The sequence below is a fragment of the Amblyomma americanum genome, chromosome 3 (genome assembly GCF_052857255.1).
Source record: "Amblyomma americanum isolate KBUSLIRL-KWMA chromosome 3, ASM5285725v1, whole genome shotgun sequence".
Classification (NCBI taxonomy): Eukaryota; Metazoa; Arthropoda; class Arachnida; order Ixodida; family Ixodidae; genus Amblyomma; species Amblyomma americanum.
The window spans coordinates 190,802,058-190,829,430 of NC_135499.1; the positions used below are offsets into that span (position 1 = coordinate 190,802,058).

Consider the following 27,373-nt stretch of genomic DNA (forward strand, 5'->3'; position numbering starts at 1 on the left):
TTGAGAGTACGTCGGGCTAAAGCGTTGGCAGCCTCGTTTCCGGGATTCCCGGAGTGGGCTCCATGTGGCGGGGCGGGTGTGCGGCGAGGGAATTCAGTATGCGAAATGCAGGTACGTGCACTCCCCCGCGGGCAAAATTTAGTACGGCGTGTCGTTCGATGAGCAATGCACGCGCAGTTTTCTCTCCGATGAAGGGTCGAATGAAAGACGTTAGAGTGCGATTACCCGTCGCATGTTCTTGAGGATTTCTCGAAGCTTACGTGCACACTTAACGGCAACACATAACGCACCGAAGGGCAAACACTCGTGCCGTCGCCACCGATGTACACGTGTGCGAGTGCGATCAGCTGCTTGCTCTGCAGTCTGCGGCAGCCCTCAATAACTTCACGTCGTTTCTTTTGCCCCCGAGGAGCCTATTTCTACCGTACGAGCAACCAGACTCAGCAGAACGCGAAGCAGCGGAGGGCCTTCCGTGATCCGTGGTCGGCTTTGCCGCTGTAATTGCCGGCAGGCCGGTTCCGGTGGCCGCCATTCCATGTGATCATGATGCGCCTTCCTGTCAGGGGCGAGTTCTCTGGCAGCCAGTGGGCTGGCCGAGGGCGGTAAACCGAAGAGGTCCATTGTGTCACCGGCGGCTACCTGGCGGCACTGGGGATCGAACCCCGCACCTCCCGCAAGCGAGGCGGATGCTCAAACAACAACGCCACCGCTGCTCTCGGTGCCTGAGGAACCTCGTACATGTGTTGTTGGTGTGAATGTTCCTTTTTTAGGCGTTGGAAACGATGTACACCAATATTATGCAGTTTCTTAATGTGCTGTAGCTATTGCCCTGAGATTATAACCGAAAGTTGGCGACATCTTTTCATGAGTAAATATCATTCGTTATTCTGCCGATGTTCAACTTAATTCTTCATGTCTCGTCGGGCGTAAAGCAATGTTACGTATTGTTCGAGTGAGCCCTGATTAGATCTTCAGACTAACAAAATCGGGTGTATATAATGCGAACATATTCCAAAAGTCGTGTTATTACGAGGTTCAACGCCCGATATAAAATCGTTGAAGTACTCTAAAAAAACTAGTCGAATCGATCTGACTCACCGGAAAGCGCACACTAGAAAATAAAGCACCCCAGAAAATACAGCAACACTGTTGCACAGAGTATTCTTTACTGCTGCATATTTGGATCTAAATTACAAATAGAATGATCTCCGCGCAAGTCTGGGAATCAATATCAATTAGTTTAAGCTAACGCACTCAAACAGTTAGGTAACTTTAAGTCATGGCATGAGCAAAGGCCTTTGAGGAAATCTATAAAGACGGCGTCGTCGTTAAGTCTGAAATTGATCATATTCACAAACTAATTTGTGACGAAGCTGTGTTACCGTGAAAAGAGTTTCCTCAAGGCGCATTGTTCGGGATAAACTAATATATTGCTTCATGAGTGTGAACCGTAACTGCATATATAGGGATGCGTTTGTTAGTACAGTACTTTGTTATTTGCAGCAACAACTTCATGACGGCATGAATGCGCGAAAGGCACACTGTATAATCCCGATGGGTCGTAAATGTTTAGATGTTTAGTTAATCGCGAACGCTGGGTACTCTGCTGCCTCAGATTCTTGCTTTTCAACTTCGCATCCCTCGGTCACCTAGGCCTGAAAGAAAAGCAAGGTTAACTTTAATTATTCTTCATAACCTTCAAAGCACCATTTTTTTATAGCCTCAGAACAAATTCGCTAGAATTGCAAACTTAAAAATTATTCCAAATTACTACTTTTCAAAGGGTATCTTGCAGTTGGCTTAGCTGTGCCGAGCCTAGACACCCGTGTTTCTCTCTACAGACTGTTGGCGGCTGGCTTATTCCGTGACATATGTCCCAGCAGTGCTGGCGACTTTTTGATGTTCCTAGCAAAATTCGCTGCACTCGACTGTACCTCTTGAAGCATGTAACAAAAATATGGCGGAAAAAGTTAATGAAGGCTTGGGGGAATTTTGAACTCCATATATATGCATATATATATTAGCATTTGACGGGATGCCATTTGGCTTTGGTTGCGTTGAATAAGAATTTAAAAAATTGCAATTTTTCGTTGAAAATATAATGCATTCAAGCACGGTTCTGGGAGGATGTCTATAGCAAGTTATTCAGTGCTGCATGAACCAACAGTTTCGAGAAAAATTGTTTTACCACGCTCACCTTTAGCATACCTGCAAAGTTTGGAATGACCGCGCGTATTCAAAATAAGTGTTAGGGTTTTAACGTCGTTAAACACAGTAGATGTGCCAAAGTATGTGTTTAGCCTGGTTGTCTAAACATGGCTTATTTTATTTCTGCATGGCCTGTTGCTATGCTGCGTTTGGCTATAAGGTCATGCTCAAGGTCGCCGTCCCATTGGCTACAGCTAGAGCTGGCGCGATGCACCTCCGATCTATCCCTGTCTTACCCGAGTTACTTGAGGCTTCTCACAAGATTCTTGGTTGGCACCATGTTAAGTAGTGCTTTTGCATTGTTCGTATATACGACACCTTTCTGCTAAATACATTGAGCTCTCAAGATATTGCAAGAAACTTATTTTTTTAAACTTAAGAAAGTTGCTTTCATGTACAGCACGTCAGGCAAACTGTTCTAGTGCGAAAACACTACTACACGCGGTCCCCCCCCCCCCCCCCCCCCCCCCCCCCCCCCCCCCGAAAAAAAAATAAAAAAAAATATCTGAAGCCTCCGAGTAACTCGGGTTTGCACGGAGGAGAGTCGCGCAATCTGCAGCCAATGAATGGGAGGGTGACTTTGATGGTGACCTTGGCCAACCTGAAATGAAATGAAATGAAATCTTTATTTGCCATCAAATACAGATGGGGGGATTGTAGAAAAAAAGCTGTCCTTGGACAGCTTGACGGGTCCACAATTCCTTATTTTGGCAGAGTGGCGGCAACACGTAACATATTCTTGATATGCAAACATATACATACATATTTAATATGATACAGACTTAGTACTCGTAAACGAAGACAACAGAAAACAAAAAGAACAGAAAACAACAGCGGCACTCACTTCTACAAATCCAAACGAAAGCAACAGCAAGGCTAGATAACATTACATAGAAACCAAATACATCTGCCGGAGTTCCTTGTAGGTTGCCGTGAAGAGGTCAAAACGGACATAATTATAATAATTATAATAAGAAATCATACCCAGCAATTCTGGATAAGAGAATTTTTGAGCGAGAAACTGTTTACGAATGCAATTTTTTTCATATAATGCAAGATTTCAGTATAGCAATCAATATATCCGCAGGTCACCCGACGACAGTCTTGTATTTTTTTGTCTATTCACGTTTTTGCTATCATCAAAAGTTTTCCCCATTGGTTTTCTATGGCAGCCTTAACTGTTGGATGCGATCGTTAGAAACACTTTAGAAGAAAGATTTTGCTACATGTCAGAAGAATTACCTTCAATATTTCCATAACAGTGTCTTAAACTTTTCTAGTTTTCAAAATTTTTGCGCGAGGAAGCTGGACTTGAAAATAAACGTTGCCGCCACTGGGCTTCGAACCTGAGTCGGCGTGAACACATCAGCTTTGCTGGCCACTGCGCGAGGGCACTATGCTGTCGCCGCTGCCGGTCACACCTCGAGTTAAACATCAACACAGTCTCGCGCTGTGCATTGCACATCGTCGCTTTCGTGAACTTCCATCTGCAGCGCGAACAAATCAGATCAGCTTAACCTTTATCAGAGCTTAACCTGTGCCTAATATCATCGCCAGACGTGCCGACGACCCAGCAAACCAAAATCATGAGCCAAGCAGTCTAAACACATGCTTTCGTGCGTCTACTAGACTTAACTACGTTGAAACCCTACCAGTTTTAGTTACTATAGAGGTGGAAGATAGAAACCAATTGAAGCGTGAGTTAATAAATACGCCATCTGTCTTGCTACTCTGTAAGGGCACACTTAAATTACTTTGTGTTGTGTTCTCTACGGTTTTCTATCAGTTGACACGCTACTCTCATTCCTTAATATTTGCTACGCCATATATGACTAAATTTTTTGTATTACTGTTTCCTGTAAATTCTTTCTGTCCCTCCGCGGTGGTTCAATGGCCTTGGCATTCGGATTCTGATCCCAAGGTCACTGAATTGATCCTGTCCGCGGTGGCCTCATTTCGGTGGAGGCGAAATGGAAAAACGACCTTGTGCTGTGCGATGTAAGCGTACGTTTAAAGGGACATTGAGGATAATTCGAAGTTGGCCTGTATCGACAGGGCACTGTAGCGTCAGAGAGAACCACTATAACCGAAAAGGGAGCTTTTATGAACTGGAAAACGTCAGAAAACAAAATACAGATGTCGTCATCAACAGCTTATATCAGAAATATAAAATGTGTCGTTAATCCGAAACCCGGAGGCTATGTTACATCGCAATTCTATTCAAAACGATGGCAATCTTTTTTGGTAAGGACGTCGCTAGTTCAGATAGACTTGCTGGAAGGCTTTTAAATCCAATTTTCTCAGCGATAAATGAGCCTTTGCTGCCGGACAGACGTCAGCATAACCAGAAAAGTGACTGAGAATTCACTGAGAATAACAGTCGGATGCAGTTGTCCTCGGTGTCCTTTTAAATATGCCCAGGTGGTCTAAATTAATCCGGAGCCCTCACTACATACGGCTCCCTTCGTAGCTTTATGTGTTACTTCGGGATGTGAGCTCCCGGATACCACACCATGTTTATTTTCTGAATGCTTTTGTTTACTGCGTTATGTTGGAACTAGTAGTTGTCTGCCCGCTTTTATTGGCACTGGGACGGGAGTTCTGGCCGGTATTTTTTTCACCCTTGGACATGTTGATGTATATTTGTATGTAATTTGAAAAGTGTAAATTGTGGGGTTTAACGTCCCGAAGCGACACGTGGGCTACACGTGAGAGGCCCCGAAGTGGAGGGCGTAAGAATAATTTAGTCGGCCTGGGGTTTAATTGCAACATCCCACGGTACACGGCCGTTTCTCTATTTCGCCTTCATCGAAATACGGTCACCGCGGCCAGGATCGAACCCGTAACCTTGAGTTCAGCAGCCAAACGCAGAAACCACTGAGCCATCGCGGCCGGTTTTTGTATAATTTGATCTCGCATATCACTCTGTAGGCTTTATAAACTTTTTAAGATAGCTTTGCCAACGACTATCATTGATGCAATGAAAGGGTACAATTTAATTACAAGATCTCTATGATGGTTGCCAGCGTGTCCATGCAAGCTTGTATTTAGCTGCCTTGTTCCACTTTCTGAAGCTGAAAGAAGCAGATAGCATGTCTCGGCAGTTGGTGAGAAAGAACCATGGCAGTTAGCAGAGCAAAAAGGATAGACCGTGAGATTCACCTGTTGATCCATTGGCTCTTTTCCTCTGCGTTGGCTTTTTCCACACCTCTGCCAGCACATGCTGACCATCCAGGTGACAATGAAAACCCCGCTGATGACGGCGAACGCCATGTACAGCATGCTGTATGAGCCGACGACATCTCGCGCGTGACCTGCAAGCATGACAAGGTACAACGCGGAAATGGCTTGCAATCTGGAATCACTTTATTTACAGTGCTCTACTTATTACAGGGCGGAAACACAAGCGGCCGCTCAAAAAGACGTGAATTCCGCGAAGCAATTCGTGTGTTGTTCGTTCGTTACGAGATGTCTCCCGCGAGAAAAAGCCCCCCCCCCCCCCCCCCCCCCTTCCTTGTGCACTGCTGGCGCATGGACTCTGCCTTTTCGCCGGCGTAGTTGCACAGGATATAACCTGCGTATCCAGAGTGCAGGGTTGGAGACGAAGTAGAAAGCTCTTAGTATTTTTTATATGTCCATACTAGCGGCTAGAGGTGCGGTGGAGTTCTGTTCTTTGAAGAATTGCGCAATGAAAGGAAGCCAGTTGCTGAGACATTCTTATTAAACTTTGTGAACTCTGGGCAGTTGCAAAGAATTGAATTTTTTATCCCTGTTCCTACGTGGCAGAGGTGGAGCAGCCACTGGCACGACGATTCTAAGGACACCACCGCCGGTATCTCTGCAGAACCATCATGCATCCCCACCAGCATTCAGGGCTTGACTGCGTGAAATGCTTACAGATCGCAAGAACGCGTTGACACCTACCCGCCGTGGTGACTTCGTAACTATGGCCCTGTCCAGCTGGTCGGGATCGAACCCCGCCGCATTTTGATGGAGGCGAAATGAAAAATAAATGTGTCTATGCCTCGTCGTCGAGGGTAGGTGTAAGCACTAAACGTGCACTAAACGCATCGTAGGAAAAGTGTAGAGTATAGGAGGGCTCATAGATGGCGGCAGCTGCTCTAGATTCTTGAGAAGCTTCCGTCATTGGCTGCTTCTTATTTGAACTGAATGCTGGACTTCGTTCACTGCTTTCGGTGTGTAGCGACCCGCGTAACCAGATCCGCCCACGTGACGAAAAGATGGCGCCAACGCGCGCTACAAACTACGCTGGAACCTTCGCCTCGGCCGCTCCGCAGCCCGGCACGTCCACGCACTGGTTACGATCTTACAGTCTGTAACCAGTAGGATAAGTTCCACAACTTGAACTCGGTGGCAAAAACTGGCGTAACATGGAATTCGCTCGCGTTAGAGCGACAACGGTCGAGCTGCGGAAAAGCTGCGCTCGCAAAAGTGTCCTCACATACAAGCCTGAGCGCCCTGACAAGCCTTTGTTCTACGCTTCACATTTTGCACTTGAGTCGCACATATTAACTCGCGCATATACACAGGCACGGACAGATGCAGTCTGCAACGAAACGACGGCCAATAATTGCACGTGATCTATGAGTGAATAAAAGAAGTTGTGTCCCACATGAGCATGACTCTCGAAAACCATGTTGAAAACCGCTTGCCCGCTCTTGAGCGGCCTTCGCAAACATACGCGGCGCACAACTAACAGACAAAAAGGTGACGAAGACGACTGTATCCAACGCAGAACTTGAGAGAGCCCATTTAGAAGACGCAGAGCTCAAGGCTTTGCGTTTACCTGGGAAAACTCTGTGACAGCTCGGGCGCTGCTTTTTAATGTGAAAAATCAAAGGGTATTTGGGTACAGTGACAGCTTTCTTTGGTGACATAAGCTGGGAATTGGAAGCCATACAGTACTTGGGGTTTCCTTACGTCGAGTTCGCAATAATGAAGCCTAATGGAACTCGAAAATCTCGTCTATGAAGTGACAAAACCAGACTTGAAGGGTCGGGAGCACTCCATGTTTTCGCTGTCACATGTTTGCGACATCTTGGTTCCGAAGCGGGTATACGTATTGCAAATGCTGCATTGTGCGAGAAAGAAAATACAAGTGCTGCATAATATTTTAGTAATCGTCATCTTGCGCTATCAATGGAGCCTATCCTTTCGAAACAACTTGTTTCTCCCCCTAGGGTCTGGTGGAACTGGCTTTATGCATTTGTCCACCAACAGGTTCCTCGGTTTTTCTTTTTCGAAATGACAGACCACCCCTTTTTGGTAGCTGTGCTTAATAGACGACCAAGTGCTCATGTGTGTTTTCTGTTTGCGCTGACTAGACATAGGCGTGAGGAAAGTTTGGGAGATTTTTTTATTTCTTCATGGTGCGCTCTACGTCAGTATTTGTATGGCCTCTCCATAAAGCAGATGACAGAGGTTTTGATCGGCTTTTTACTTCCAGTGCACCTGTACCGGCAGACTTACCTAGGCATTCTTGAAACTAGAGTATTAAAGCCAGTTCACCTGATATATAATCAATCGGCTGCAAAAGCCTTCTTTTCAAACACCACATGTCGAGTTTACTCGTCAAGATGTGGTTTCGTGCCAAGGTGAGGAGTGTGCCGTGGTCAGTGAATTGCCGCCTGTGTGAGCTACCATGCAGAGGCTATGGATCATAGCTTCGGGCTATGTCGTGAAGCTGTGTGCTTTTGGGGCATTCTTGAATGGACAATTAAGAAGAACATTTACATCACACACAACGCTATGATATTTGTGTCCGTAATGAAAAGCTGTAGGATTCCGTGTAAGGTTTTTGTTTTCATAAGAGATATATACTTAGCCCGCGGAAAAGCCGCATGACGCATCGACACGCAGAAGCTCCGCGTTGAACGAACAGTCCACGTTCGTTCAGAGAACGTTCATAGAACAGCGCGGTTTGGTGTGGAATTTAATGAGTTACTGTGAAACACGGAGCTAGTCATTTAAGAAGAAAAACGTATTTCTGTGTTCATTTTGCTTGCCTGACTCGGTATGCTTCTGCCCCAAATTTGACTTCGGGGCATTTTTTTTGATGCCCCGAAGTTAGCGGTAGAAGCCCATGTTGGAAAAATCTATCCTTCCGTCCGTGCGTGTGAAACCTTGGTTGGCAGGTGGCAAAATGGAGAGAAGGAAATTTTTCTCTCCACTTTCAGAGGAGAGTGGGAGGGAGAGGAAAGACGAAGGAAAAGGATGGGAGGCGACGGGGGAGTGGGAGGGGGCGTTGTGTGTCACAGTGTAATTGCTGGATCGGATCCGGAGAGTGGATCGGAGGTGTGTCGTGTCACTCAGCAGACTCGATTACGCCCGTCAGCTGCGGCAGCTGCTCTGTCCGGGGGGAACACTAATGATAACACATAGTCTGCAGCAGAAATAGCGCTTATTCGTTAATAGTTCTTTTTGACCCCCTACTTGTGGAAATTGCACCGTGTATCGGTGAGGTTTGATGGTGTTCAGGTCGCGCCCAGATATGTCACGCCAGATATCCACTTCAGCGCCTTAAGGGGATATGACATGCAAGATCAACGCCCTGACTCACTACCCCTTTCTCAATGCAAGTAAAAAAAAAAGGCAGCTATGTGCGGGCGAAGTGACAGCGTGATGTTGGTGTGAAAAAGTATGACAAAATTTCAGAATACCACCTAGATAAACGAAGCATAATGAAGGCAAGTGAGGTTGTTTTTCTTTCACGAAATAAAGATGTCAAAAATGCTGGGGTGGCATAGTGGTCCAAGGCATCGGGAAACGATGCAACACTCTGTCTGTTTGCGCCGCCGGTGCTTCAGATCCCGCTCGGGCCCAAGTTTTTTTCTGCTGAATACCACTTGCACGGAAAGTTTCGAAACATATTTCGGACAAGTTCGGCCTCATGTTCGGCTCCAGATTCGGGCAATTTCCGGACGATGTTCGCTTCAATTTACTAAGTATCTGAGCTAAAAACATTTAATGCCTAAAAAGCCTGTGTGCTATGCGGTGTCAGTGCACATTACAGAACTTAATGTGGGGGAAATTAATTCTCAGCCCTTCTTTAGGGCGCCTCGCACGTCCAGCTTTGGGACGTCAAATCCGCCGTACCACAATTTTTTTTTTATTTCCACAATACTGCAGACCCTCATTTGAGTCCAGGCAGGGAGGGCAGAAAAATGCATTCACTCAACACAAAAACAGTTACATCGTAAAACACAGAACAATAATAATAATAATAATAATTGGTTTTTGGTGGAAAGGAAATGGCGCAGTATCTGTCTCATATATCGTTGGAAACACAGAACAATAAAATTGTGTAATGTAGTACATTTATTTAAAATAGCTCACAGAGTGCCTTGTCAAAATCAACAGCCGATATCACCTGTGGAGGCAGGGCGTTCCATTCGTCAATCGTTTGTGGAAAAAAAGAAAATTTAAAAGTGTTAGTATGCGCGAAGCATGGTGCTATGGTGTGATCATGATGACGACGAGTTCTACGCGTTTCTGAAAACTGCACATAGGGGACTGGAGAAATGCCTAGTTTTCCATGGATTAGCTGGTGAAGGAAGGATAGGCGGGCTATCTTGCGTCTGACGTGGAGTGGTTTAATATAATCACAACCATAACATGCTGATATCTCACCGAGTTTCGTAACTAGTTTTGCTTCTTGAATGAAAAGAAACAACACAAGAAACCTAGTCACGGCGTTTGTGTAGTAATGAACGCGTGGTTATATCATGGCCTCTACGTTTTAAAGCTCGCAATTCTTGAAAGCAGTTTGAGCGCTGCAAGCGAAAAGAACGTCTCACTCACCAATGAGGGGTGGCCGCGCGAGGCAGAACAATCCTCCGACCATGTTCGCGACGCCCAGGCTGATGGGCAGCAACTTGTGGTCGAACAACTCCGTCACCATAACGGTTGTGGTCGATACCCTGCTACCGGACGTGAGGCCCGTGAAGAAGCAGGTTGCCAGGAGAACCCAGTACTTTTTCGTGAGAGCCGTCCAAACCATGCTGGCTGTTTGCAAGGCGAAGCTCCACATCATCAAGGCTTCGCCGCTCAGCAACTGGGCCAAGGAGAAGCGTCACTGGAAGATGTGACTAGTAGCATACAGCGAAAGCTACGCACAAACAAAAAAATAATTGCTAAAGAAACGCTTTCCTGTTGTTTTCGCATTGCTTTGGTGACTGAGAGGTAAGTGTGCTGAGACAACGCTCAGAATCAGAAGCTAAGAACGTGCATTCGTAATTGAAAAGGACACTATTAGCACGTGCACTGCGTCGTGAGTCACCGGTGGGTCGCGTCATTTATTCATGGTATGTGGCCTCGAATACTGGGTCGGATGAGGTCAAAGAAAGAGGACATCACAACAAAATCTGCCCCAAGCGACGTCGTATGACCTAGTATTTGTTACCGCAGAGCATAAATAAATGACATGACCCACCGGTGACGTACGGCACAGTGAGCATGCGAAGTGAAAAAGAGTCGCAAACAGCCTCATAACCGGCTGGCATCAGCTGCGCCTGTCGTTGCTAAGATTTGTAAACACGGTTTCGCGCTCTCAGAGGTCACCTTCGAGTCCAGGAGTAAACCTGTGCCTATCCGGGACAGCAGGTCACCCACAGCGACTGCAGTGACCAGAGAGACGGCTTCGTAACCGATTAGACCGACGTCTGTGCCGAAGTCCACCGCGGTCAGTACGAAGGACGAGGCCACGAAGATGGTCACTGCCCGTGACACAGCCGCGTGCAGAAACGCCGGGGAGGCCAGGGAACGCGCGTTGCCCGCCAAAGTCCTCCACGTAAGCTTTCGCTCTCCGGCAAGCAATAGGACCGTCTCGTCGGCCTGATGGTTCTCTGCGGGGTGCCTGCAGCAGAAGAACGCTTCAGTGAAAGCTACCCAACGCCCTGACTCGCACTGACATCACGGTGTACACACTTTTGATGTGTTGAGCTACCACGCACTCGAGCAGAAGGCAGTCGTACATACGCATTAGCCTATACAAAGTGACTCACGTGGTGTCTATCTTCACATTCTGCCCTTTCTTTTCTGCGTCTTTCCTCTCCTTACGGTGCTGTAAAATGCCATCCGTGGGCGGATGAGCTTAAGAGGTTTGCGGGGATACGGTGGACGCAGCTGGCAAAGGACGGGGTTAATTGGAGAGACATGGGAGAGGTCTCCGCCCTGCAGTGGGCGTCGTCAACATGTTGTTGATGATGATGATGGCGCTCTTGTACTTGAGTGCAGTATCTTATAAACGAAAAACATGAGACGTTGTTCCCGCGGTTTGGTAGATGTTACCGGTGCAGCCTGCATGTTACAGGATTCGAGAAAAAGCTCTTGACCGCATTAGCTTCACGGGTGATTGTGCGAGCGCTCGACAACCACCGCAACAGACGGATGTCTGCTCACTTCGGAATAACGGGCAGGTCTGCACAGCAGGCCTTCGCCAGAGACGATGTGTGGAAGCTGTTGGCGCAGGTGTGCTCGGCAGCAGGTGAGGCTGGTTGAGTGGAGACGCTGCCGTCACTAACCGGCACCCGGTCGACGAAGATGCAGCCGAAGAGCATCATCAGTTCCAGGGAGCCCAGTATGAGCAGCACTGTGTGGAATTCCAAAGCTTTGCGCAGTGCTTCGGTGATGAGCGGAAAGACGAAGCCCGACGTGGCGGCCCCCACGAAGACCATTCCTATGGCCGCGCCTCGATAGCGGACGAAGTGGCGGGCCACCACCGTGAACGGCAACAGCTCCGCGCAGGCCAAGCCAAGGCCTGCGCTCGACATAGAGACAAACAACGGCTGAGGCTGCAAACCTCTACAGCGGCTCAGCTATGCACTTACAAGTATAGACGAACATATATTTTTGAAGCGAGAAGCTTCACTACGCTAGGAAACGCAGTCGTCGCGTAGGCCGGAGGATGACCTTGAACGACCTTGAGCCCAACCACGTTAGCCGTGTACGACCATATGTACCATACGACCATATGCATCATTATCATCACCTTTATTTGACCTTTTACATCTGACATTGAGTTGACCTTTGACCTTATGAACATCCGATGGGGTGATATGAAGCCACTTGATGACACCATATGTGAGTGTCGTAAGACAATGTGATACCACATTGTAGCCACGTGGTCGTGTGGGTATATATAGAACGGCGGTTGCGAGCGTGTAGCGGAGCTGCCATGGACGAGCCTCTGGTGCTTAGCAAGCGTCCTTGCTTTTCGCCTAATTCCAGGGTTAGCCAAGTTAAGCCAGTTTCTCGAAGTTCATTATAGCGCTACAAAAAAACAAGGGCACAGGAAGAAGTACACATGACGGGCGCTGTCCTGTGTACTTCTTCCTGTGTCCTTGTTTTTTTGTAGCGCTGTAAAGAACTTCGAGAAACTATGCTTCACCAACTAGCTCCACAACGTGTTTTGTCAAGTTAAGCCACTACCAATTTTTCTTCCGCTTGATACGATTCGAGTAGAAACTTTTGAGTGTTTCAGAAACAACCTGAGTTTACATTCGGTCTCATGTTCGCTGCGATTTCCGGACAATGTTCACCAGAGTTGGAATGAGAGATAACAGAATTTATGCTTAAACACAGAACAAAGTAAGTGGCTTCATGAAAATCAAGTGAGTGGCAGCTGGTATGCTACTACTCGTTGCCTAGAGATCGAAAGTAATTTAATGAACGGAAAAGGGGAGAGGTCTATGCAATGTCAGCGTTGTAAGAGTGCAACAAAGCAGGTTAAAGGAGGCGATCAAACAGCATCTAGGGGCGCAAGTTATGCAATATCGCAGTTTATTTAAATGACAATTGCTCATTACTGGCATTTATTTTAGTCTAAATTCGTATTCAAGCCGAAAATTAGCGGTTGGCCTTCATAATAAGAAAAAAAGATGTCTTTTGATTGGTGCCTCAGTTACGCGTCGCAAAAAAAACAAAACAAAACAGACGTTGCCAAGTCGTCGCGATAAACAAGCGGCAGGATCTCGAACCGATATCGCTGTGTCGTCACTATGTAATTTGCAGTGGCAGCTGACATTGCCTTGCCTGAGACTGCCCGCTTTTAAGACAGGAGACTTGGATGCCTGCAGCGAATGAAGCGTCCTGACGACACGTGATGCATTTCCGAAAAATTAGCCAGCTCATACACTCAGCTCCGCGGCACGCATTTTTGATCATAAACTTCACAACACGGGCCAGTTTAAATTTCAGTTTTATTTCACATTTATTTTTGGACCCTTAGCCAATGGCTTGTTAGGGGCCACGCTCAAAAGTACATAGGAATAAATTCAAAAGGCAGCACTGATACAGCAATTGACAAAGAACATAAATATAGCAATAAATCATGTTATGAGAACAATCGGAAATATATTATTCAAGGTATCGGCAGAAATATCAATCGGACATCGAGAGGAATTACAAACTTTTGCGGTACAGAATAGAAGGAAATTAAAATGTCAGGGCACAGCAGTTTTCTTCTATATGATGTCTTTTGAGTACACCAGCGAAATTGCGTGAGTCTCAGAGAAATGGGTAGCGTGTTCCAAATTTTTACACCGGCAAACTGCACTAAACGTTCACCATACATTGAGAGTTGATGGGAGGTTGAAATTACCCAAGCAGTGGTTTCTGGTCAGCCGAAGCGGGAGGTAAGGGGCGGTTGTGTCTTACAATGTTGAGAACACATTCGATAGGTTCAAGCTGTGCAATAATTCAAATGGGAAAATCATAGACTTGTGAACCAAAGGCTTGGTGCAAGTATAGTAGTTGGACTTAGTTATTCTCGATCTATTTAAATGTTGATTAGTTTTAAGAAATGCTTGTTTAGACTACATGTTTCAGGTGTCATTAAATGTGAATGATGTTTTCGGCTGCGCACATCTTCAGTGACTTCTTTGGCCGCATAACGATGTTTTATAAAAATTTTGGCTGTACCGTGCACTTACAGGAGGGGTTCAGTCATTAGGCTTACCGTAGAGGACGCCGTAGAGAAATATGACCAGGCCGAGGCTCTGCGACAGTGCGCAGAACATGACCGGTAGAGCGCAGAGCAGGGCGCCGGCCACAAGCAGCACACGGTCCGAGACCCACAAGCCCAGCACACCGCACAGCGGGCCTGCGGGGAAGCAATGATTTGTATTTTGGTGAGGAGCAGGCAGTATCTGTCTCCAGTATAGCGGCTTCATTTGAAGAGAGCCTGTAGCTCCAAGATCACACACTGCGTCACCGGTGTTCTTCCCTCTATCCTTCTATCCTTCGGGGTTTGCGTTGCATCAGCACTGACTGCCCAGTTATACTTAAGATGCCATCATTGGCGGCTTTTTAATTTTATTGCGGAAGCACTATTCCAATAGGTAAGCCCCGAGGAAGATCTTGGTATGTTTGTGGGTCTGTGCAAAGTGAAATAAATAAATAAAAATAAGCCAAATAAATATCCGCGTCTGGTATTCGTACATCAGCTTTGCTGGTGACTGCTGCTGCTACTGCTGTTGCTGATAGGAAGAAAGAAAAGGGAAGTGCACGGGCCTGCCTACTGGCTCAAGCCGAGCCGCGCTCGCTGCCGCGTGCTGAAAGCAGGAGGGTAGGAGTGCAAAGATAGAGTGAGTGAGTGAAAAAACCTTTATTGTCCAACAGAATGAGACCACCTCATTCAGACCTACCCTGTCCCATACCCTCAGTTGAGGGAGGAGGATCAGGAGAGATCCGGCCGCATGGGGTAGTCGCATCAGATGCTGGCCAGGATCTCTTGTATCCCGGTGGCCTCTTCAGCCAGTCGGACGGCGGTGAGCTGGAGCTCTGGGTCCGTGCTCCGGAGCAAGGTATCCCAGGCGTCTCTACTATTAATGTTCTTTTCCCTGCGTGGGGATTGGCTACACTCCCATATTATGTGGTCGAGGGTCCCTCTCGCCCCGCATTTCTTGCATTTATCGTCCTCTATTTCTGGAATGATATGTTTGCTTAGAATTGGGTGTGGGTAGACATCTGTTTGTAGACGCCTCCACGCCACCGCCTGTTGATTGTTGAGTGCTTTGCTAGGTGGGGTAAAGTACCTGCGATGTTGTCTATAATATTCTGTAACTTCCTGACAGGAGATTAGTCTCCCTTCTCTCCCGTGATCTGCGACCGGTGGCCCGTCTTGTGCAGCTCGGTGGTAGAGATCTCGAGGTATACCTCGTGGGCCGCCTATAGAAAGAAAAGGCGCGCGCTGGCGACTGCGCGAGACCACTAGGCTATAGACGCAGCCGAACGCGTTCGTGCTAAACTGCGACACACTCTCGCGCTGAGCACTACACATCGTCTTCGTCATCAGCTAATACTGCCATCGAACTAAAAATTCAGGGGCGCACTTTATTACTTAAAGTGCGGTGAGGCGAAAGCCTTTAGCGCGGTGTTGCTGCTTGTGTCTCTGATGTGTGGTGATGTTGATTAAAGACTGACTACAAAGAGCATTTAGGCGGCATCCTTCCAGATCGGCGTTCAGGAGTCGTCTGAATTACGACGCGACAGCGCGTTGCAGCGTTGCCGAGGGGGTCCACGTAACGCCACCGCCCGTTCGCCTTGCTCGTTGGACAATTTAGGAAAGGAAATGACGCCTGTCTCACATATCTCGGTGGACACCCGAACTGCGCCTTAAGGGAAGGAAAATGGAATGAAAATTGGTTTGACTATGGCTAAGACTAATGACTATGAATATGACTAATTACTTTGGTTACGACTAATGACAATGACTGTGACTAATGACTATGACTGACGACTTTGGTTATGACTGATGACTATGGCTACGACTAATGACTATTTAGCGATAAGTGGTTGAAGAGCGCGACATCGAACGGACAGGTGTCATGTCCACGAGTATGAGCCATTAAAGGCTTTCGCCTTAATAATCGCGCTTTGAGCTATATATGAGCGGTAGTGAGAGAGATGTGCTCTGCATGCGTTGGCGTTGACAGCACTGCTGTAGAAACGCGGCACTGGAGCATAGGCCGCCGACGTACATTGGGTAAATTGGCATTGATGATGAAAGAGCTGACAATTTGGGTCAGAGGGCACCCCTTTCATGTGCGTGGTGGTGGTGTCCGCCTGCAAAAAACTATGCTTTTGTACAATATTGCCCCGCCGCTGTGGCTCAGTGTTTAGGGCGCTCGACTACTTACCCGGAGTTCCCGGGTTCGAACCCGACCGCGGCGGCTGAGTTTTTATGGAGGAAAAACGCTAAGGCGCCCGTGTGCTGTGCGATGTCAGTGCACGTTAAAGATCCCCAGGTGGTCGAAATTATTCCGGAGCCCTCCACTACGGCACCTCTTCTTCCTTTCTTCTTTCACTCCCTCCTTTATCCCTTCCCTTACGGCGCGGTTCAGGTGTCCAACAATATATGAGACAGATACTGCGTCATTTCCTTTCCCCCAAGAACCAATTATATACATGTACAATATTACGTGCACGGATCGGCCAGCTGATGGCGAGGAAGAGCTACAAGCGGCCATTTGATCAGCGGTGAGCGCACGCCTTCATTTGCAGACGACTGAGGCAGCGGTGCAGGGTATGGTCATGTGATCAGTTGCGGCCACACCACACATGCCGCTCAACTGGAAAACCGGCCATTAACAGATGTGCTGTTACAGAGAAGACATTGACGTCCGCTGTCAGAGGATGGTAAGTTCTTGATGACCCACCGGGCGTGCCTCTGCATGTTTCAGCACACAGCATTGCTGAAAAGACAATGAGTACACACAACATTGCTGAAAAGACAATGTCGTAATTACTCATCAGCGTCCACCCAAGCGCAGCCATTAGGCTTGGGAAAAAATTGGACTTATTTCTTGAAATCCTTGTTGTTGAAAAAAAAAAGGTGCAGCCTGGCTGGTCATTGAAAGTAAGCGTGAACATGAAAGATTTCGCATGATCGACGAATCACATTGCAGGAAGAGTCATAAATCGTCCTAGCTGATAATTAGGTAATAAATGCTGCTAGGCCTCCCTTACACATAAATATTCCCTGGTCTTGGCCTGGTGCCGCATTCTTAGAACTCCTTGGCGTAGGTCACTTGGCCGCTTTCTGACCTTTACGCATGGCAGCATAACCTGCCCGTTGCCGAAACCATTAGCACTTTCGTGATGGTGAGTCAAAGCTGTGATGCCTTGCGGCAGTTAAAAACGCTTCCTGCCATTAGAGCCACCTGTCTCCACAGGTACTGTAGCCATCTTCAGGGCGGCAGTAGCCCTCAAGGAGTGGCGCATTTTGGCGCTGTATCGTACTGCCCCAGCCGCAAGCACATGCGCGTATCGGTGTAGCGAAGTCCGCCAAGCGCTAGGCGGGGTGCTCGCTGCAAGCTGGCGTTGGCTCCTGTGCAGCTTGGCGCAAAACTTTTTTCCCGTACGTTAATACATATTCGGAACCCGCCGCGGTGGCTCAGTGGTTAGGGCGCTCGACTACTGATCCGGAGTTCCCGGGTTCGAACCCGACTGCGGCGGCTGCGTTTTTATGGAGGAAAAACGCTAAGGCGCCCATGTGCTATGTGATGTCTGTGCACGTTAAAGATCCCCGGGTGGTCGAAATTATTCCGGAGCCCTCCACTACGGCACCTCTTTCTTCCTTTCTTCTTTCACTCCCTCCTTTATCCCTTCCCTTACGGCGCGGTTCAGGTGTCCAACGATATATGAGACAGATACTGCGCCATTTCCGTTCCCCAAAAAAACAATTATTATTAGTGCATCTTCAGTAGCGGAGGTTTCGAAACCCTTGATGCAGTAGTGGGCATTGCCTTGTATCGTCTCTAGCCGGTCACCTATAGATGTATTACGTGCTAGCGTACATCAGAGCAGATACACCGGTTAAGTGCTCCATGAGTCGCCTGCGAGTCTGTAACGCGGTTTCATGCTGACGTGCGTTATCTGACCGCGGTCCCCCGTGGTACTTTCTTGCTCCACGGGAAGGGATAAATTTTCTCCCTCCTTTATCCTTTCCCTTACGGCGTGGTTCAGGTGTCCAACGATATATGAGACAGATACTGCGTCTCTACCTTTCCCCCAAAATCAATTATTATTATTATTATTAATTATTAATTATTATTATTATTATTATTATTATTATTATTATTATTATTATTATTATTATTATTATTATTATTATTATTATTATTGAAAAACGGAATGTGGCGTTCTGTTGCACTGAGTGCCTTATAGCTACCGCTTATGCGCGCACAAACCTGAGAGCTGCGACATGATGATGGCGACCGTCGGTGGCCACGAGGCTTTCTCCCGGTTCACCTTGAGCATGCCCATGAAGCCGACGTACATGATGGGCTCGGATCTTTGCAGCATCGTGCCGAAGAAGATGTACAAAGTTGCAGAGGCTGCCACAAGCCAGCAGGCCCGAGAGTCCGGCAGCGCCATTGCGGGCACGACTGGTGTCCGCTAGTGTCTGCGCAGAACGGGAGGCTGTGCTAGTTCAGCGCGCTGAACAGGGCCTAGCAGGTAAAAACGCATAACGGGGTTTGTAATTGTTACCGGTGGCTATGACGCGCCAGTGATAGCCTTATTGCCGTTTATTTTGCATAGCGGATTAAATGTTTCGTAATTTACGTACCAACCATGCAAGTAAATAGCGAAATTCCTTACTCTTAGGTCGCAGAATGTCACTGGATCCGGCCAAGTCGAAATGAAAGGCCGGCTCTGTATCTTTGAGCTGTTATTTTTACTGCGCATACCGAATCGCATGCGGACTACTCTGCGGCACTCAGTGTATACTGTCGCCCAATCACTGATGGGTGCACCCATTTGGCCTGCCTTTGGAGGCCGGGCCGCGCGGAGTGCATTTTCACACACGCACGTACGACGCACGGAATAGCATTTCCTACTGGCGCTGAGGTCCTAACGTTAACCATGTTCATAACAGACTCTGTCGTTTTCCAAGTGGGCAGCCTCCAAAAGCGCACTTTGCTCTATGGCCTAGACCCGCCGCGGTGGCTCAGTGGTTAGGGCGCTCGGCTACTGATCGGGAGTACCCGGGTTCGAACCCGACCGCGGCGGCTGCGTTTCTATGGAGGCAAAAGGCTAAGGCGCCCGTGTGATGTGCGATGTCAGTGCACGTTAAAGATCCCCAGATGGTCGAAATTATTCCGGAGCCCTCCACTACGGCACCTCTTTCTTCCTTTCTTCTTTCACTCCCTCCTTTATCCCTTCCCTTACGGCGTGGTTCAGGTGTCCAGCGATATATGAGGCAGTAACTGCGCCATTTCCTGTCCCCCAAAACAAATTATTATTATTATTATTATTATTATTATTATTATTATTATTATTATTATTATTATTATTATTATTATTATTATTATTATTATTACATAACCTAGTCGGACTGCGGGCCACTGAATGCGAGCTCGCCGCGACTGTTCGCGAGTGGTCGCTGCTTCTGCAATTGCGCTATGCAATATGAGCAATATTAGAGCTGCCGGCGTCCTCCCTGTCACGACTGTACTAAGTACGGCTGTCGACGAGAGAGCAAATGGGACGCCCTTACTGAGCACGTCCAAGCGCAGCAGTCCAAAAGTGTCTGAATGCTCGCAAAATTTCGATCTCTTCTTCCTGCATGCATATAGATGGTTTATAACGCGTTATTTTTATACCATGTTGACTATTGCTTTTTAACATAGTGAAAATGCACAGTGAAAAATGGGAGTAATATATACATTTTGCAAAAAATGGCGATAGGCTTGGCAGTTGAACCCCATTATATCTGACTCGAAGGGTCCGATATAATGGTAATGGTAGAAGGGTCCGATATAAACAAGGATACTTAGCTCCCAAGCAAACAACGAGCTTCTTGCGGCAACGTGCCGCCTTCTGGAATGCCGGCAGTGGTAGGCTGCAGCAAAGTCGCAGCGGTGAGATGTTTTTGGAACTAGTTACTGCGTATCTTAAGATGTGTGACCCTGTTACTAGTACATTATAAATAAGATAATCGCGCACTAAAAATAAGGTATAGTTGGTTTCCGCATTGTCTTTGGCAGCGAAGCGAGCGAAGTACTCCTGGGGAGGGCCGATGGGCTTGAGTTTGTTGGACTGGCTTCAGCTCGTGAGAGAGATGAGGCGGGCACAGCGAGTACCAAGAGACCGAAAGCCATCCTCGAGAACAGCTCACGTTCTTTACGCGACGCTTCACTTTGCTCACGTTCTCCTCGTTCGAGTTCTCTTCATCACGCCGTTAGCGCTGCCAGCAGGTGCCCGCGCCGCCTGCCCGTCTCCGCGCTCGGAGACTGATCGATCTGTGCCGTTAAGAGAAGCGCCGCTGTCAGGTCTGCGGCACACCGTTCGATATATAGAATGTTCCGCTGATAGCGAGTTCGATAGGCGCGAACAGGAGTGCTGCACTTTAGAACGGGGTTTTCAAGGACACGCTGTAACTGCTCGATATAAACAATAATTCGATATATTCGGGCTCGACTTATCGCAAATGTCAGCTTTACGCGAACACATAAAAACTAAGGCAATGTTTTGACAGCATACTTGTAGATAACTTACACGCCTGTTAACATGGAGGTTAGCAATTAGGCAATCTATATGCTAATGTTTCCAGTTATCTGTTAAGGAAAGAACAATTTCCATGTGTTCCAAACAGTATTCAACTCAACTCGGGCGCCGAATGAGTCACGCTATGCTGTGTCTTTTAAATGCCTTATGAAACTGCGGATGAACAAGAAACAACCCGCGTTCCATTAACGTCGGCGCATGTTATAACTCATTAAACGGGTTTGGAGACAAAATTTTTGGTTTGCGCGTTCTTTGTTTCAAACGTTGCGTGATGCTCCAGTAAGCATGGCACACGCTCCAGGACTCATTTATTTATTTATTTTTTAATACCTCAAAGGCCCCATTGAAGGGGTATTACGTGAGGCGGTGGAATTTCAGCTGTAAATTTCTTCTACGGACGATCTGAATGACGATGAGTCGTTCTGATCAACGATGGCGTTTGGCAGGTCATTCCAGTCCCTTGCTGTATGAACGAAAAATGATGACAGATGCGCAGAATTGCGGCCAGGGGGAGGGACTCATTGGACTTGAAATATTTTTAAAGGTACTTTGCGTACAATACTTTTGCCGTAGCTGTCCTTGCATACAGAAGAACCCTAAAACAGGTTTTTTATATCTGCGAAATTTAGCGTCTCAATCTGTTCAGTGAACCTGGACAGCGTGTATCACTGCATGGCGAGTTAAGTCGCTCGTTTCGCTTATTTGTAATACGGCTGCGGTAGAGTCGAGCCCACCGGTTCACGTCGTATCATCAGCGTGAAGTTTTTGCAATATTCAGAAGCGCTGCAGTCAACACCGACACAGAGGGAGACAAACTAGACTTGCGACTCATTCTAACTCTTCCGAACATGACGTCAGTGCACCGAGCAGCCCGATCTGTCACCCTTGTGAAGGCTCACATATCTGCCAAGAAGAAGTCGGACAATAGTCTTCCGCTGTCCTGAAAGCCCGCCACACTACGACAGCACCCACTCGTCGGCCATGCTGGCGTTGTCATCGGTCCGTCGTCGTTACAGACCGGTGCGTCATCAAGGCATCCCCTGATCAGCCCACCGACTGTCAGCGTCGTCTCCCACCGTACCTTGTGTTTCTGTGCTGTGACATATCACTATAGTATTCATTGTTAGTGCGACTTCCAAAGTTTATACGTCTATAACTGTCACCACAGCGTTGTCGAGCGCCCTAACCACTGAGCCACCGCGGCGGGGCTCAATGCATATATGCAAAAGTTCATATTCTCAACTTATTTTGCTTACTTTGCTCCACGTTGCTTGTATACAGCTGAAAGTTGACATGAAAGTTTTATGTCAGTCATTTCACATACTGTACGTTTGTCGTGTGTCATGTACGAGGGCGATCGGGTTGAACTCAAGCGTTGAAACGTTCGCTTTTGGCTCGAGCCTACCCACATCTTCACGGCGTAAATTACTGTCGCCTATGCGATGCACACGACATATGGCATGCGCACCTGACTCCGACGCAGGATACCTTGAGGACAGAGATGCGTTCCGTTGCCACTTCATGTAGCAGGCACTCCGTTTCGCCTTAGCAGTGACGCACTGAAGAGCTTCACCAGCACGTCAAACGCACAATGCGGACAGTTTGCTTGGGTTGAATAGACGACGCATCAGTGCCGAGTTAGCTGGCTGTCGGTCGTGTCGGAAAAAGACTGCCTTGTACCTTCAACGAGCCCCATGAAGCGCCTCAGCGCTATTAGGGTGTCTACTATAGCACGCTGTCTGTCGGCGCAGTCCTGAAGCCTGCAGCATTTTGCTGACCCGCCGCGGTGGCTCAGTAGTTAGGGCGCTCGACTACTGTTCCGGAGTTTCCGGGTTCGAACCCGACCGCGGCGGCTGCGTTTTTATGGAGGAAAAACGCTAAGGCACCCGTGTGCTGTGCGATGTCAGTGCACGTTAAAGATCGCCAGGTGGTCGAAATTATTCTCCGGAGCCCTCCATTACGGCACCTCTTCTTCCTTTCTTCTTTCACCCCCTTCTTTATTCCTTCCCTTACGGCGCGGTTCAGGTGTCCAACGATATATGAGACAGATACTGCGCCATTTCCTTTCCCCCAAAACCAATTATTATTATTATTATTATTATTATTATTATTATTATTATTATTATTATTATTATTATTATTATTATTATTATTATTATTATTATTATTATTATTATTATTTTACTGTACTCACTTGCCTGCAGACGGCATGACTGCGAGTTTCTTTTTTTTCTTATGGTGCCATCAATACGAGTCTGATTTGAGGTTCATGAACTGAGAAATAACCACCCTCCGCGGTGGCTTAGTGGTTAGGGCGCTCGGCTACTGATCCGTAGTACCCGTGTTCGAACCCGAAAAAATGTTTTTTGTGGGAAAGGAAATGGCGCAGTATCTGTCTCACATATCGGCGGACACCTGAACCGCGCCGTAAGGAAAGGAATATAGGAGGGAATGAAAGAAGAACGGAAGGAAGAGGTGCCGTAGTGGAGGGCTCCGGAATAATTTCGACCATCTGGGGATCTTTAACGTGCACTGACATCGCACACCACACGGGCGCCTTTGCGTTTCACCTCCATCGAAAGACAGCCGCCGCGGTCGGGTTCAGCCGCCGCGGTGGCTCAGTGGTTAGAGCACTCGGCTACTGATCTGGAGTACCCAGGCTCGAACCCGACCGCGGCGGCCGCATTTCGATGGAGGCGAAACGCAAAGGCTCCCCTGTGCTGTGCGATGTCAGTGCACGTTAAAGATCCCCAGATGGTCGAAATTATTCCGGAGCCCTCCACTACGGCACCTCTTCCTTCCGTTCTTCTTTCATTCCCTCCTGTATCCCTCTCCTTACGGCGCGGTTCAGGTGTCCGCCGATATGTGAGACGATACAGCGCCATTTCCTTTCCCCCAAAACCAATTTTCAATTCATTTTCAAATTACTCAGAAATAAGGGGATTTAACACAGCCTCAACTGAGAAGTGATCAATGCACTCACGGTTGCCGTGGCTTCAATCTGTTGATGTCTTCCACTGGCTTCGATCAGCCCTGTCGTTGGGACGACCTGTTTCACTATTGTCCTCCACGCGTGCTAGCTCTCGCACACGTGTGTATTAACAAGCGAGTCAATGCCGATAACAATTTAGGACAAAAGAAATGCCTGCAAGGCCATGATAACAGTGGCAACGACCGTACAAGATATTGTCACGTGGTGGTTGCAGCAACATCGAGGGCATGACGAAACCAGGGACAACAGAAGAGTAGACTGAGGTATCACTGCCACGAGCACTTTAGTACGCTGCCGTGAGCCCACAAAGAACTGCACAACTCGGCGGCCGCAGTAGCAACAAGCGTGCTCGTCGAAGAACGGAATCGCCGCTTCTCTCGGCCGCGCTAATTTTAAAGTGGACCAAAAGCTCTCGAGATAAGGCGCGAGGAGCATCTACGATAATATCGAACAACGTCCAACCAGTTGTGCACGGCCGCAAATATTAGAGATAAGGCTGATCGTATTTTTTGTTAGAAACAGCCGCGTGGCGACGGTTTTGAGCATGCACAAAAAGGGTGCCTTGATGCGCGCCCGGGCGCTCATCAAGGCACCCAATGCACAAAAATTACAAAGCTTCGCGGCAATATGAAACGGCACAAGTTGAAGCGGCCATGAGGGCTGGAACATGGTACAGGAAAAAAGTTTTAGGCTAAAACCTTTATAGGTTCATGACTCGCCAGCGGGGATGTTCGCAGAAAAGTGTCACACTATAGCTTTCAGTAAAACTGATGACGTCATCGATATAAGGCACCGAAGCAACTACAACCGTCTGAAACATGAAGCAGTTGCGCGCAGCCGCGATCAATCGAGATAAGTCTGGTGGCGTACGTCCCAGAAAAAATCATAAAGACATGTGACTGATGAGCGTGTGACGTCATTGAGTGGCGCCACCATCGTTCGAAAGGAGAGTTCCCCAAAGGTAAGGAGCAATGGAAGAAAAAATTTATTAAAGTGAAGGGGAGTTCGTTGAGCTTATGGATGGGACCCTCATTCCAGGGCTCCACTGGCTTGAGCTGCCCTGCGGACCTGTTGTATGAGGGCCTGTTGGTCCTCCAGGCTATGACTGGTCAGCAGCGCCTCCCACCGCTGAAAAGACGTCTTTTCCGTCTGTAGAGTGTTTGGTTTGGCCCACATCCCCACGAAATGTGGAAGTGTAGGGCGGGCCTGGAACCAGGGACAGGTGTAATGTTGGGTGTCTGAGATATTGTCTATGGAGGTTTGGAAATGTGTTTGTCTCTATCTGCCGCCAAGAGACGGCATCTGGGGTGTCTGATTTCCTATGAGGTGGAGGGAAGTGTCTCATTTGAAGACGCTGAAACTTGAGGCGTTCGTTATGTCTCGAAGGTAGAGGGGTAAAAGCGGGCACGGTTTGTGGCCCCGCTTGGTTGATGATGCCTCGAGCTAGAGCATGTGCCCTCTCATTTCCCTCCAGTCCCTCGTGGCCTGGGGTCCAGGTTATTTGGTGGTGCTTGGTGAGGGGTGTAGTGCCCATGAGCCGAGCGACGTGCTTGGGAACTCGGCCTCTCAGGAAGTTTCGACACGCGTGTTGCGAGTCCATTATCACATGAGCGCTTTGGCCTTGGGACTCGTAATGCCTAATGGCAATGGCCACGGCGATGGTCTCCGCGGCCGCTGGTGCTTCGGCTCTTACAGAAGCAGTGAATATAGAGGAGAAGCGGTGGTTCACTGCCGCCACTGCGTACTTGTCATGGTGTGGGTATGCTGCGGCGTCAACATAAACCACTTTCGGGGAATTGGCTAGGCGTCGGCATAGGTGGATGCTCGCGCTCGTCGTCTGCCTGTGTGAACGTCTTTAAGCATACGTTTCGGTATCGGGGCCACGCTGATGTATTTCCTGTGCTGTTTTTCTAGAGAGGATTGAGCACCTAGTGCGCGGATATCCGCAACTGTGCCTACTCGGCGTAGGATAGCTCGTCCAGCTTGGGTGGTCTGAAGTCTTAGTGTTTGAGATGCACGGATGGATTCTGTTGGTTCCGTAAAATTTTTGAAGATTCCTAGTGCGGTAAGACGTTCCGTCGAGGTGTGTTTAGGAAGGTTAAGGGCCGTCTTGTATACCCCCCGTATGATAGTGTCAACTTGCTACTTCTCTCCCTTTGTTAGCGTGTGAAAGGGTGGTCCGTATGTGATTAGGCCATGTACCAGTGCTTGCACCAGCCGAAGAGTGTCTTCTTCCCGCATTCCTTGTCGATGCTTGGTAATACGGCTAATCATGCGAGGCGTCTGGAAGGGTTGAAATGCGGGCCAGTTGGTACATTCTTGTTCATTGTCTTTTGTGTCTGGTTATTTTCAATTTGAGCTATCTGGTTTGCGGTGGTTTTGAGAGTCTGGATGGTGTGGGCAACACGGAGGTTGCTCTGTATCCAAACACCAAAAATGCGGATCAGGTTAACTTCCCTGATGACTTGACCCTCGATCGTGAGGTTGATGGGACCTGGAGAGACGTATCTCGGGCCATGTATTCGTATGACCTCGGATTTCTCCGGGGCGCAGTGGAGGCCGCTTTGAAAGGCGAAGTCCTCGACGATCCGGGCTGCTGGTTGTAGGGTGGTTTCTTTCTGGCCCAGGGAACCCTTTGTGGCCCATATTGTTCTATCATGCGCTTATATGGTAAAGCATACATTTGGAAGTGCTTGTAGTGCACGCGACAGCCTGAGCATAGCAGTGTTGAAAAGCAGGGGAGAAATAATAGCGCCCTAATTTGTGCGTTTTTGTGGCATATCTTTGACGTCGGAGCGGGTTTGACCGATGCCTATCGTGGCCGTGCGGCCCATGAGGAACGCTTGGACGTAAGCAAAGACCTTTTCTCTGCCGTTAAGGACATTTATGGCTTGAAGATTCGCCCCGTGGGATATGCTGTCGAAAGCGCCCTTTAAATCTAAGGCCAAGATGAGATGTTCTTGACCTCTGGGGATGTTGGTAAGCACTTCTTATCGCAGGAGCAGAAAGGCGTCTTGGGCCGAAAGCCCTGGGCTGAACCCAACCATTGTAGGGGGTAAGAGATCATTGTCTTCAATATAATTTTGGAGTGGGTGTGGATGATCCGTTCATAGAGTTTTCCTAAACATATCGTCTGGTTCGGCATCACGCAGGAGTGCTCGCGCATCCTAGCTCCTCCTCGATCTCGAACCAGACGAGTCGTCGCTAGATGGCACAGCGATGCAGTTTCGCCTGCGACGGCCGTGGAAGCCGCGTACTGGCTACTTCTGTCCCCAATAGTACCTTCAGGAGATAAAGGTACATGAAACGACACATGGTTGCTTATCTTCTCGTTTAGTTAATGAAGCCAGCGTTGATTGCGAATTAACAATTTCTCCGTGCGGAATGGTGCTTATGCATATTTGTTTGTGCCCGTACTTGCGTGTAAGACCCTATGAATGTGAAATGGAAACGGAGGAACTGCGAAGCTATAGTGGCAGACAGCGCATACTCCGAGTGATGAGGCCGAAGAAACCCGGACTGAACAGCGCGGAGAGTGGCTGGTGGTACACAACTGGTTTAATACGCGACGCATATCGAGGATCACTCCGGTTAAAAAAAAATTGAGCGAAAAAATAAAATGATGGAAATGCGTGTATGGTC

The 27,373-nt window shown here is 48.1% G+C and overlaps 2 protein-coding genes across 5 annotated transcripts in view; one reads left to right on the plus strand and one right to left on the minus strand.

The window, feature by feature from the left end:
• The window catches only part of LOC144125702 (venom factor-like), a 188,684-nt gene that overhangs the window by 13,662 nt on the left and 147,649 nt on the right, over positions 1-27,373 (plus strand). The gene's annotated exons all lie outside the window — the stretch shown is intronic.
• On the minus strand, positions 1,298-24,076 carry LOC144125705 (monocarboxylate transporter 12-like). Of its 2 annotated transcripts, XM_077659337.1 has the most exons (8): positions 23,723-24,075; positions 18,420-18,634; positions 14,186-14,329; positions 11,629-11,986; positions 10,789-11,083; positions 10,030-10,282; positions 5,371-5,522; positions 1,298-1,655 (listed from the first exon to the last, which is right to left on the minus strand). In XM_077659337.1, exons 2-8 carry the CDS (start codon positions 18,604-18,606, stop codon positions 1,650-1,652), a joined length of 1,395 nt encoding a protein of 464 aa, XP_077515463.1. In that variant the 5' UTR covers positions 18,607-18,634; positions 23,723-24,075; the 3' UTR covers positions 1,298-1,649. The 2 variants fall into 2 exon arrangements, with proteins under 2 accessions (XP_077515463.1, XP_077515464.1); XM_077659338.1 differs by lacking the exon at positions 18,420-18,634 and having other exon boundaries at positions 23,723-24,076.